The 14,164-nt window shown below is 41.3% G+C and overlaps 1 protein-coding gene across 2 annotated transcripts in view; it reads left to right on the top strand.

Moving 5' to 3' along the window:
* Nucleotides 1–14,164, top strand: part of EEF1D (eukaryotic translation elongation factor 1 delta) — a 200,331-nt gene that overhangs the window by 95,607 nt on the left and 90,560 nt on the right. Inside the window, exon 3 of one of the 2 annotated variants that reach the window (XM_029592195.1) lies at nt 1,413–1,484. The exons of the other annotated variant lie outside the window; for it this stretch is intronic. Coding sequence (XP_029448055.1) covers nt 1,413–1,484 — 72 coding nt within the window. The remainder of the gene's footprint in view (nt 1–1,412; nt 1,485–14,164) is intronic. 2 annotated transcript variants of the gene reach the window in all.

Below are 14,164 nucleotides of genomic sequence, written 5' to 3'. Positions count from 1 at the left end.
TTTGTACATTTTTACAGAGGATTTAAGGTAGTTTGGAGAGTACCCTGGAAATACTTTGCTAGAGCTAGTGTGTTGAAACGTTACGCTGTATAACTGTTTGGCAAGTAAATAAGTTATGAATAGCACATTTTGCGCTGTCTGTTGGAGGATTTCTCCCTGTGCCCAAACTGGACCTTGCCCAGTGGTTCTGAATTGATTGGTCTGAGTACACAGAGTAAGAAGACCAACCCCTCTCTGCTCTTTTGGCCTGCTCCAAAATGGCAAAGCTATTTGCATGCCTGCTTAGCTGGTGCACTCCTAGAGGGTTTGAGATGGTCCAGAATGACCTGGTTAACTGCATTGGTTTCCAGAATTATAGGTGAGATAAAAATATATTTTTAAATTAAAAAAAAAAAAAAAAAAGTGCATTTTCCCGTTAAACTGGTTGATTTGCATGTCAACCAACTTGATTGTCTCCAGAAAAGGAGATTCTAGTGCATGTATCAAAGTATGTTCATTGTATTTTGGGGTGTTTTTTTCTGAAGAAGCACAAATCTTTTTTGGCTTGATCTCTTCCTTTTGCCCCTTTTGGGCTTCCAGCATAATCGGAACCAACTTCCAGTGAGGTTATGGTATCTGCCATCATTCACAATTACCGGCTTGTTTCTCTATATTTAGCCCTCTTGCCTTCCTGTTTAGCTCAGCCATTACAGAAGCAGCAATCCTTGCCTAGGAGCATAGACTTGGGCTTTCTCTGGAACCTGGTAGGCGAGCACACATAGTCTGGCCTGTTGCCTGCTGCCATTGGGCAATGATTGGGACTTGTGTTTCCCAGTTATCCTTGCTGAAGAATCAAACACCGATTTACAAGGCAGTGTGCAGGAACCAAAACTGTAATATCTTAAAGCTTTTGCAGTGACTGGATTTTCATCTTCCCCTCTGTTGCAGTAGCAAAGTGATGCAAATTGAAGCAATGGGATTGGCTGATCTTGCTGTTCTTCACTAGGACTCTTAATACTGTAAACAGATTGTCAGTCATCAGTGTGGCACAAAGCATGGCTCCATCGCTGTCTCATTTATGTGAAAAACTGTGAAAAAGCCATAACAAATAGGCAGCAATAAAATATAAAATAACACTAAACTACAAAACTTTTTATTTTCCAGAGTTTTTTCAATATATCAGTCATGACTTATGGTTGGTTTTTTTTTTTTTTAACATTTTGTCTAGCTGATGAGCAGTCCTTGAAGTTTTGTATTGTTTAATTTGTGGCCGATACCTCATGCTGAGGTTTAATTTGCTTAATAGGGGGAAAAAAAACCCTTAAATTGTATTAACCCCAACAAATGCTTCATTTAAGTGTGCTCTATATATTTCTTTCCTGTGATTTTTTTTTAAACTCCCTGTCGTGTGGTTCTTTCTGCACTGCCTGCAGGATGATGGAGCAAGCACAATTCTCCGAGACATTGCCAGAGCGCGAGAGACTATCCAGAAATCGCTGGCTGGCGTGAGTACCCACGCTGCCTCCCACCAGCTGGCTGGCTGCCATTCCTCATTCAGTAGCTATGGCTCATCTCGCAGACCTTGCTCTTGATTCAGTAGCTTGTCACTGTTTTTGAGCTAGAATTAATGGACAAGGTGCAGCGTAACACTAGGCTATTTTCAACCAACCTGAAATGCTTGTTTCCAGAACGGCTATAATGTACTGGGTGAAGTAGAAGAAAATTAGGCCTTCCCAGTGCTTGCTAGTAAAATATTGATTTAATGTACAGTAAGAATTCTAAAGCAGACATGGTAAGACAAAATAGTCTAATGAACTGGAATTTACAGGGAGGGGGATTCTTGTGAGCTTTATGCAAAACAAATTTACTATTACTCCAAGAAATTGGCCTTTTTAATATATTGCTTAAGTCATTCATACTGCTTCCACAGTAGACCACCTGTCATGCTCTGGAAATGTAGAGGGGACTCAGAATGTAGTACCTCCAGAACTAGCTTTCTGCCTAGTGTTACACTACGCTCTTCTTTCAATCAGGTCATGTGCAAAGAAATGGCATCTTCCAAACCCCCTGCTTAAGAACGAACTTGTGTCGGGAAATTTGTGCTGTTCATAAATAGCTTCTGTATGCGCTGTCATCAGCTGATTGCCTGTCAGTTTTCCCTGTGCTTCACATTTCCATCCTGGGTCATCTTTGAGATAGCAACTGGTGCAGCTCAGATGCTAGTCTTAGGCCATGGCTTACCTTAGTCATGGTCTTCTATAAAGAACCCCAGAACTGTACCTTTTAAAGAGCTGAAATGGCAAATATCTATATTTTTCTCCATGGACAGCAGGGCAAATCCACATAAGTAGATGTCATCCAGTGCTGGCCAGGTTGTGATCTCAGAGCTCAAAGTAAAAATCTTAGTATGTGTAGGAGTTCCCACCATTCGGCCCTGCGTGAGTCTTCTAATCTGTTTTCTGCTGCTGTAGTAAGATGGTTTTGCTCTGTCCTGAGGTTTATCAGTGTGTAACTGTGGGTTTTTTCTTAATATTTTCTTTCTTCTCATAGTCTCCCTAGTCCCTCACAAAAAAGAGTAGATACATCAGGAAACCACTGTTCAAGCAGTGCAAAAAATGTAATTGCAAAATGGCTACTACAGCTCTCCATATGATCTTTTGAAGTACCTGGGACTTTAACACAATATTTTGATCTGTGAGGTTTGTGCCAGGCTGTTGCCTAGAGCTATCAAATATAGGCAGCTGAAATTATTTTCAAAGACTTTCCCCAGAGTAAACTAGACTCAAGCTGCAAGAGGCCAGAATCTCTTAAGCACCAAAAGAAGGAATCCTTCCTCCCACTCCCATAGAAACGGAAAGAAATCCCCTTCAGAATAGGTGCATGAATCTTTGACACATCGGGAGACATCACCTAAGGTGCTGAGGAGTATGGTGCCATTGGTATCCTCTGTGCCAACCAGCTCCACAGTATGTCATTGGTGCAGATATTGACACAATCTGTACCAGCACCAAGGTTGGTGCTGAAAGGGTCCCATTCAATGCAGTCTGTCCAGAGGGAAAAGGAGCCACCCATATTGTAGACATTGAAGCTGTTTGGTACAAAAGAGGGGTTCACCATAGATTCTAGTACCAGAATCAGGTACATCAGTTATCCTTCCCACCAGACAAGAATAGTCGTGTATTCATCCAGAGAATGTCATGATTTCCTAAGGCACTATATGAAGGAAATGCCTTTACCATCATAAAAATGCTTTCTGGTTTTAGAAAAATTCTCAAAACAGAATATCAAATGCCTAGAGAACAACCTCAATTCTTGCAGCCTCGTGCCAGTTCTCTAATATTCGATTCAGGGGTCACATGATGTGGTGAACCGGGGAGGAGGAAACTCCCTAGGCTCAGAGTGCCTGTGCTCCATCAGTGCAAATAACACCCGCAGTTGAGGCTCTATAATCACCAAAAAATTAGAAAGTGCCTATGTCCATTGTCCGTTTTATGCAAAAAAAACGCCTTCCCCTATGGCAGCAAAAAAGAGAGAACTTGCAACCCCGAAAACAAAATGGCCGCCGTCTGAGACTCCCCAGTGGCAGGACTCGCGCTCCCCACTATAGAACAAGTCATAAGATCCGCCCTGGATGAAAAATTAGTGGGGGTAGTGGCACAAATAGGAGCAGTCCTTGCAGAGCTATCGCACCGAATTGACCAGGCAGAGGGCCGAATATCAGCCCTGGAGGGTGATGCCTTGAGGGCAGAAACTAAAGCAGAAGCGCAGGGGAAAATGATCAATCAGCTTTTGGACAAAGTAGATCTTGAAAATAGGGAGCGCCGAACAAATCTTAGTTTCCTGGGCTTTCCAGAGTCTGTGGAGGAACGCTGCTGGAAAGATGGCTCCCTGAGGTGCTGGAGCTACCTTATCTAAAAGGAACTTTAAAAATCGAACGGGCACATAGGTTAGGAGCAAAAAAGGATGTGCCAAACAGACCACGCCTAATAATAGCAAAACTGCTAAATTTTTCTCACAAAAATGCAATCTGGCAAGCATATAGGAGTAAGCAAGAGATCTGTTATGAAAAAAATAAAATCTGCATCTTCCAGGACTATTCAGTAAGGGGGTCCGAGCTGCATAGAGGATTCTCACCAGTATGTTCCCTGCTTTATCAGAAGCATATAAAATTTGCTCTACAGTACCCAGCCAAACTGAGTCTGGCACAATGATAAGCAGCACATCTTTCAGTTGCCAGGGAAAGCTACTGAATTCCTGGAAACAATAACTGCAGACTGAGGCATAGATGGGAGCATGTCTAAGCAGAAACAGGCACTGTTGCTCTTGTCTTTTATTTATTTATTCCCCCCCCCCCCCCCCCATAACACCACATGTATTTGAAGTTCGCAACAAACCTGGTTGGAAGCCACAAACCACTTCAGACTGCCGCAAAGGCTCCTGGTTCGCACCAAATTCACTAGCCACAGACTAAAACTTAAGGTACCCAGTCTACCAACACTGGACTAGGCTTTAACTCAAGTTGGGGCCCGGCTACAAGCTTCACCTTTAGAAGTGGGCAGTTTGTTCTAATGCACCAGTTCAGTCACGCATTGCTGGAATGCCTCAACTGCCTTCGCCACAGCCAGCTCCACTACCTGATAGCCAAAGATTACGCAGCAACCTTAGCACTTACGCATCATGTTAGGCAACTCCCTGAGCTGAGCGCGCTCAGAAGATAACACCTTAGGCTAAGAGCTCTGCATATGGAGTTACAGCACTCATACACAACGAAAAATGACCTCGCAGCCTCAGATACAGAGTCTTATAATTAGACTAGAGGGAGAGGGAGAACGGGGGGAGGGGAACTAGGGAAGACAACGAGAATAGACTTGGAACTTTTTCTATCCCAGACACTATAAAGTGTAGATCAAGATGGCAGGCCACCCACATAAAGTGGCATCCTATGGAAATGGTCTGTGGAGCTGACACTATTGACAAAAGTGACACACACAACTCAGAGCATGCAATCACTACTTGGGAGGAGAACAAAGTGGGGGGGGGGGGGCTAAGCTGGGGGCCCCCTGTCTCTCTCTCGACTTACACAACACTTCTTAAATATCAATTTACTTATGTATTATCCTGGAACGTCAACGGGTTAGGATCTCCTACAAAACGTATTATCACATTTCAAACATTCATGTGGAGATTGCAGGCATACAGGAAACTCATCTCACATCCATAGAGTCAAAAACTGCAAAGAGACTAGGTGGGGTCCTTTATATATTCGGTGGCTGTAAATAGAAAAGCTGGAATAACATTCTTAAATTAGCAAAAAGGCAAACTTCCAAATTCTTAAACATTGCAGATCCACACAGACTATTCATTCTGCTCATAGGTAACTGGAATGCTATGCCAGTCATGATCTGCAATGTTTATGCTCCCAACAAGTATTCACATGACTACTTCGTTACCCTATGCAATTTGCTTCACCCACATACACAAGACCAATTATTTCTACTAGGAGACTTTAATTGCACTCATGATGTTACCATGGATAAAAGTCCTCCTCAAACGAGGAACGCAAGAAGAGCAAGGCATTCCTCTGTCACCAGCTTAATCTTTTAGATGTCTGGCACACTCTACATCCCAATGAAAGACTTCACCCACGTCTCTAGATTGCACATGTCTCTCTCTCGCGTAGACTATATTTTGATTCCCCAGTCCCTTTTCTTTTGAATAACACTGGCAACCATCGAGACACAGGTTATATCGGACCATGCTCCAATCTCTATCACACTAATCTCACAAACTACAACCCACACAGAGCGACTCTGGAAATTTCCAAGCTACCGTAAAGATGACCATATATTTTAAGGAATTTCTGCAAGATAAGTGGAAGCGGTATGCATTACATAATCAGCAACATGTGACAGACCCACAATTGTTCTAAGAAGCCGGGAAAGCTGTACTATGGGGGGGGGGGGGATATAATTTCTTATGTTCATTCCCTCAAGCATCTCAATCAAGACATACTGAAATACAAGCAACTGTTAAAACAAAGTAAGCAAAATATGATTCAGTCCTCCTCAACCACGCATAGAAATGAATATTATAGCGTCTTAGGACGCCTCAATACATTACTGCAGATGAGAGCACAATATTTCATCCAGAAAGGGGAACAAACCTTTTTCAATTTGGAAATAAATCTGGCAGATTAATGGCCAATTTAGTTACATTATGCTAGGCAAAAAATCCAATGGGAGTATAACCACGGACAAAAGGGAAATCTGCAAATGTTTCCGCCATTATTACGAAAAGTTTTATATTCAGCGGATCATGCTAGGAGAGAAGAAGCGGAAAAGGAGTTCTTTCAGGATCTATCGCTTCCCACAACTTATAACCTCTCAGATAAGCTTCCTAAACCGACCCCTCCAACCATATGAAATCTCACAAGCAATCACAGCAACCCAAACTGGGAAATCACCCAGCCCATATGGCCTTTCATGACTTCTACAAAGTACTCAACCTATAAATAGCTAAATCTTTAACCAGCTTCTACTTAGCAGGGCTCTCTGAAAAGCAATTCCCTCCATCCTTCAATACAGCCCATATCATAGCATTACCCAAACCAGGCAAAGACCTACCTCATCCTATCGACCCATATCTCTATTGAACTGTGATTTAAAAATCCTAGCGAAAGTGCTCGCTGAAAGATTAAATGTTTTATTACCATCACTGATATCTCAAGTGGGGTTTGTCAAAGGCAAATCACCACATGCGAATATCAAATTACTAACAGCTATGAAAATATGCCAATCCCATAGCATCCCAGCTCTTGCTATCAGGTTCGACTCAGAAAAAGCTTTCGATTTGCATGGCATTGGGAGTACCTCTTCTCAACTCTCCAACGCTTCGGAATCCAGGGGGACTTTCTACAATACCTATATCTTTTATATGATTCCCCAGTTTCCCGAATATTAGCAAATGATGACATCTCCTGATAGGCATCCATCGGAAGAGGAGTGCGGCAGGGCGGTCCTCTATCGTCCCTACTTCTATATATTAGCTATAGATCCGCTGCTTCGAAAGATGAACCACAGCCCGACCATCAAAGGCTTTGGAGGACCTTCGCATATCTTCAAAATAGCATTCGCAGATGTCCTGGTTTTTCTTACTAATCCGCACCACTCGCTGCCTGAGGTACTATGACTACAGCATCAATATGGGCAATTCGTTATTGTTATTGTTAAATTTATTTAACAATACATTTATTAAATTTATTTAACGTTATTGTTAAATTTTGAACTTATGTACACTGTTCCAAGTTTCATAACCTTGTTCTATGTAATGCCTTTTGGCAATTTTCATGTTCTGTTTCAATGTAAACCGATGTGATCTTTATTTCATATAGGAACACCGGTATATAAAAATCTAAAAAATAAATAAATAAATTCGCTGGTCTTAAAATAAATCAAGGCAAATCTGAGGTCATAGATATCATGGGCACAGTTCAAACGATATGGCATGGAGACTTCCCATTACGCTGGGTCACATAAGATCTCAAATATTTAGGGATTAGAATCCCTACCAACATAGATCTCCTATATAAAGCCAATATCCAACCACTAATGGAGCGAACCATTTTAAAGTTGCACCAATGGAAATCCCTACCTCTCTCGTTAACAGGAAGAATACAACTGGTTAAAATGATCTTACTCCCAAAATGGCTCTACATACTGCAAATGGCTCCATCTGGATAACCAAGCAAGATCATAAGAGGTTCCTGAAGGATCTACAGTTTTTCATCTGGCAAGGCAAACGTGCTCGACTATCCCTGGCAGTACTTACTACTCCAGTGAAAGATGGGGGAATGGGATGCCCTAACTTACACACCCATAACTTAGCCTGTACCCTCCGATATATCAGTGATTGGCTGTTTTCAAACCATTTATTGGAGTGGTACGGAGTCCTGTCTCTTACCCCTCTACTACACACAGAATCCAAGATAATATCCGCTCCCATCAGAACACATATCCTTCTCCGAACCTGCAGGAAAGCCTGGTTAATACTGTGTGGTAAATTTCAGCAATCAATTTACTTGACTCCACTTATCCAAATTACCGGGAATCCGCTGTTCCCTCTGGGACTCAACAAAGGACCATTCCACAGGTGGAATACCAAAGGTCTAACATAAGTTTATCAACTGTTCGACCCGCTCACTTTCCAAGATATACAATCCCACTTCAATCTTCCGCAAACTGATTACTATGCCTATGAGCAAGTGAGTCATTTCTTTCATAGTATCGGGTTTACCCCTCTAGCTATTCAAGCCTCTCAGAAAATCAGGGACCTCACTCAGCCTGGTCCTTCCAAGAAATCATCCATATCTAAAGTGACCAAGCTTTTGATGTCCACTGACCATCCCCAATTCCTGGAAAACATGTTCGAAAAATGGGGACAATGGCCACTGTGCACCATTACATTTGGTGAGTTTAAGCAGTACGTTACGGCGACATCCCTAATCGCAGAAAATGTACTGCTACGGGAAACCAATTACAAATTCCTGTGGCAACTTTATATCCCACCAGCCCGAGCTTATCATATGAAGATTACCACAACCAAAATGTTACAAATGCAAAACCGCAGAAGGAAATTACTCACTGCTTCTGGGACTGCCACAAGATCCTTTTTTTTTTTTTTTTTTTTTTTTTTTTTGAAAGCAGCTATGCAGCTCATGTTCCCAATTACTACACACTGCTCTCCTCTTGATCCCACAGTCTGGCTCTTTGGTACTATCCTGGGGACCCTGCCCACTTTGAGTAAGACTGAGAGCCTATTCTTTAAATCCCTATTGTTTCCCTGCCCCCCCTTCCCTCCCCCTACCCAGTTATAATATCAGTTACAATGTAAAGCCCTGTTGGCTGAATTTTTCTGTTGTCTGTAAACCGATGTGATGCCTCGTGCGAATGTCGGTATAGAAAAACATTAAATAAAATAAATAAAACAATATTCCTACAAAAAGCAGGCCTAGTAGGAAAAAAGTCCATACTGGTCAAATGGACGACAGATCAAACACCAAGCTATGAACTCTGGTTTAAAAAGATGGTGCAATTGTGCACACTTGAGTTTGCCTCGGCAAACATATCAGCAAAAAAAAATGCCACTGTATCCTCAGTGTGGTCACCCTTCACAGATTACTTATCACCAGCAACAGCAGCCAAATACCCAGCAAGAGACCCCAAAATGAATGAAGTCTAGACGTTCTGTAGACCATACAAGGAAAAGGCTGGAAGATCTGCTACGCCATAGACATTCCCTAATTGTTAACCTAACCTAATACCCAAATGACTGTAATCCTACTCAATGTGTCACTCATTGGGCCAAAACCCACGTCCAATGTGCCAGACTCCACAGTTCACAAGCACAATTTCAATTTCAATTTAACTTCAGCTATCTATGCCGTGTAAATAACAACCACAGTCTGGATAGAAAATAGGGGGAAAGGTTTTGGGGGGGGGGGGGGGAGAGTATACAGGAATGGGTATAGACTGCTTGATGTCGCTGCTGATATTAGGCTATGTTTCAGCCAGATTGTTAGCATAGCGTTTGTACTTTATGCCTTTTGTTATATGTAACACTGTTCTTTATATGTATTTGTACTTGACGACAAAACACAATAAAACAGTTTAAAAAAAAATATTCGATTCAGATTCATTTGAATTTACACTGGTTCATTCCATTTCAGATTCTCCTGGAATTTGAGGATACTTAACCAGAAACAGAAGTAGCATCCCACTCAAAGACCACATATCTGGCATTCATTCAGAAAATGGAAGATTCACTTCCCTTTTCTGAACAGCCTGAAGAATTGTTGGTGTGCTCAAATTTATTAAAGCTCTGAAACAAACCTCAGCAATCTAGCCCTTAAAGCCTTGAAAGGTCTAGAGCAGAGCTTTCCAAACTGTGTCTCGGGACACGTTAGTGTGTCGCCTGCAGTGTGCAGGTGTGTCGCGCAAGCCCGGTCAACTCTGATGCGAGTTTAGGCTTTTTTTTTCTAGAGATTCACTTTTTTTTCAGTTTATGGGTTGCTTATTATTGGGTGATTTTTGCTGTCAATCGCGTTTTTTTGGGGGGCTTGGTGGGTGGAACGAGCCCAGCCATCCTTGCATTGGCTGCTGCTGCCGATGAGGCCTGGCCATGAGGAGTACTGACTGCAAGCAGCAGTGTCTGGTGATCATGGAAGGGAGTGAAGCACTTAACTGGCAACAATCAAAAAGACGAGGTACATGAGTGTGGGGGCCAGACATGTGCTGGGGGGAGAGAGATGAGTGAGTGGGGGGACAGACATGTGCTTGTGTGGGGGCCAGACATGTGCTGGGGGGAGGAGAGAGATGAGTGTGTGAGGGACAATTTGTTTTATTATTGTCTCATAAATTATAACAATAACATGAATCTTGGAATATATATTTTTAATATAAATTTAAGGTTTTCGTGAGAGAGGTTGTGTCGTGAAACATTTTATTTATGTATATATTTAAGGAAACATACATAAATTGTCGAAATATGTTTCGTTCGTTTAACCTTTAACCTCTGGTTTACTAGTAGACTGAATTACTTTGTCCCGAAATTATGTTTGTCTAAAAAGTGTGTCACCAACATGAAAAGTTTGGAAAGCTCTGGTCTAGAGGTATGGAATTCTGTCTTCCACCTGTGGCCAGAATGAATAACTTCATATACAAAGTAAGACTGTCCAGATCATAAGGTGCAGTGTCTGCACAATTCAATAATAATGGAGTTTTCACTGTGGGAGGATAAAAATCCTAAAATGTATTCAAACATTCATGTAAAGGAATGCAGACTCTCAATGGAAGAAAATCAATTCTACCAATCATCCATGCTTCAGAGCAGAATTGTGGCTCCAGTTTCAAATTATGCTGTATTTATACAATGTTCTACAAAAAATCAAAGGATGACTCTTTGCTACTCTTAATAGTAGAAAAGACCATCAGATTTTCTTTACCCTTCTTTGCTACTCTTGTCATGCAAGCAAGGTTCCATGCTCCTTGTTCAGAGGCAGAATGCTCAAAATCTTAAAATCAGTCTATAACAACTTTGGTGTGCCTTTTAGGAACATAAGAATTGCTAGGAGTTCAAGCCCAGTTTCCAACAGTGGCCAATCTTGGGTCACAAGTACTTGGCAGAATCCCAAAAAGTAGGTAAGAGCATAAAATCTAACACCCCAAAATTAGTGACTTCCCCAAGTCTGCCGCCTTAATGGTTTATGAACTTTTTCTCCAGGAACTTATCCAAATCATTTTTATTTTTTTATTTTTTTTTAAATCCAGCAGTGCTAACTGCCTTTACCACATCTTCTGTTGATGAATTCAGAACTTAATTGTGCACACAGTGAACAAATGTTTTCTGACTTGTTTTAAATGTGCTACTTGGTAACTTCATGGAGTATCCCCTGGACGTTTTGAAAAAGTAAACATCCGGTCTATGCCATTCACAGGGCTTGTTCAAGGGTTAAGTGTCCTAGGCGAGCCTTCTGCCTTGTCTGCGTGCCACCCCCCCTTCCCAGTTGCACTGCACATTAAAGCTGCATTGTCTGATTGTAAATATTACCCCCAAGCCTTATGTTAAGGTAGTAACCAGCACGGAGTGGCAGTTACTACCCTTAACAGGGGTCACCTGCACGGCGTGGTGGATATTACCCTATGAAACTTGCTGGATGATGGTTGATCTGAGCAAAATCATTCCAGGAAGCTCTTCAGATATTAGAAGGCTTAGGTAGATCACATTTTTGCAAAAATCAAACTTCATCCCACTCAGTCTATCAAATACCTGTGGGTGCACTTCGATACATGACTAGACTGATAGTCTCCCCCCCCCCCCCCCCCCCACCGCCCCCAAACAATCTGAGTCAGTAAATCCAAATACAATCATTCAAAACAAAACTTGAACAAAGCTTGGTTAAATTCAGAACAGGTATAACCAGAAAAAAAAAATCCCATAAGGACTCAAAATTAAAAAAAAAAACCAAAAAAAACCCCCCACATTGACCACATACACCTATTCAGCCAGGCATCTATAAATATGGCAAAGTTTTGTACGAATAGTCTAAAAATATCAGTCAAGCAATGCAAAAAATGAAGCACAGGGTAACAAATCATTCGTTTTTGTAGACTACTAACCATAGCTGAAAATAACCTCATGACAACATGTCTAAAATTAGATCTCTTCCATAATTCAAATGATGAAATTTGTTGCACATGTTCATTCCATAATCTTAAAGTAGGTAACTCCTCATTATTCCAAGACAAAGAATATTTTTTTAGCCAACAGAAGAGAAACAACCAAAAATTTCCTACCTCCACTTGGTAATCTTTGACATCTAGCAAACAGATTTAGATATGTTAATTTACCATGCAGACAATAGTACATACCAAAATATTCTCTAAATAAATTTGTCCCAAAAAAGAATTCAACTTTTAAGACAGTCTGTAAACATGTGACCATTCTGCTATGCATATATCAGACTTTCATCATGGTTCCCCTCACTCTAGTAATATGGGTCCGACAAACTTTAAATTGAATTTCTCTCATATTGGCTGATGTATTTATAAAATGAGGCAAAAGCTTGTGAAATATTAGAATCCTCCAAGTTATTTCCCAAATCTCTACTCCAGAAGGTGGCCATCTTAGTTAAACAAGGTACTTTCAAATGTTTCTTTAACTTTCAACAAAATTTCTGTTTGGGCTGTAATTTGAAGGGAGTTTCAAAATAAAATCTCACCCTCCATATATGACAATTGACTAATATCTTTATCTACTTGCAGACAATAGTGATGGGCCTGCAAATAAAGAAATGAGTAGTCAGGATAATCCATTTATCCTTATGTTGCTGAAACGAATAGATACAATTCAACACTGGATGGATCTGTTGCCTTAATCAGGGAACAGGGGCATACTGAGGCCAACTGGAAAAGCTATATTGCTTATTAAAGACAAAAATGGGTAAAGAATAGTGGTCCTTACTATCACGCCCCTCCACTATTTCCATGCCTTCCTTTCAGCTGTTAATCAAAATTGGAACATTTCAGTGGAGCCAGTTTACCCCCAGGCAGATGCAGCAAGTTACAAGGATGGACCCTTTCTGCCATCAGCCCCTCTGGATTAGGTTATCACCAAGTAATAAATACAATCTTGTATAAAGCAAACAAAAGATACATAATCGCAGATCGGGTAAGGCTAAACTACCCATTTTCTTACCACCCCCTCAACATTAAAACTCAAGCGAGCTCTTTAAGCCAAATAAAAGAAGAAATCGGTGATTAAAAATTCTGAATATCTGACCTCTTGATCCATAGTGGTACTATCTGTAAGCAGTACAAACACGTTGGGAGGATCACCATTTTTATTTATTTTTTTTTAAATTTACGGTTTTTATTATTTTGAAATAGTACTCAAAACACAGTAACCTCCGGAAATCCCAAAAGGAATCCGAGGTTCGTATATACAATCATGGAAACGGAAAAGCATAACACCCCCCCCCCAGGCATTAGGGTACCATTACTTATGGATCAGCCAAATGAGTCTGACATGGATGCACTACGAGAAAGTAAACAGCGTGTCCAGCAAAAGGTTGTGTAAAGAGTTTGTTCACTGCAGCAGTATAGGTAATCCGAAAGAGAAGAGTTCAGTTCAGCAAGCCCAAGTCAAAAAGAGCCAGAACCAGCAGAGTAGTCCAGAAAAGGTTGCCAGATCTTGAAAAAGGATGGCATTCGATTATGTTTAGTTGCCGTTAAGGAGGCCAGTCTGCGATAGCGGTGTAGCAGTGTGACAACATCCGTAAGTCCTGGGACCAGCGGGGTTTTCCAATTTTTAGCTATCAAGGAGCGGGTCGCAATAAACATTTGCATACAAAAACGTTGATGGTACCTATTAACAGTATCAGGAAAAATGTGTAATAATGCCATTTCAGCGCCATAAAGTAGCGGTACTGCCAACACTCTGGACAACCACACAAACACTTCCTTCCATAAAGGAACAATAACAGAACAATCCCACCATATATGCATAAATGTACCAGAGTGCCCGCAGGCGCGCCAGCAGGAGAGCGACACTGACGGAGAGAAATGATGTAACCGTTCCGGCGTATAATACCACCGATAAATAATCTTATAGCAGTTTTCTTGCATATGTG

This window comes from Rhinatrema bivittatum, chromosome 2 (genome assembly GCF_901001135.1).
Source record: "Rhinatrema bivittatum chromosome 2, aRhiBiv1.1, whole genome shotgun sequence".
Classification (NCBI taxonomy): Eukaryota; Metazoa; Chordata; class Amphibia; order Gymnophiona; family Rhinatrematidae; genus Rhinatrema; species Rhinatrema bivittatum.
The sequence above is the reverse complement of the archived record's forward strand: the minus strand, read 5'-3'. Positions and strand labels throughout refer to the sequence as shown.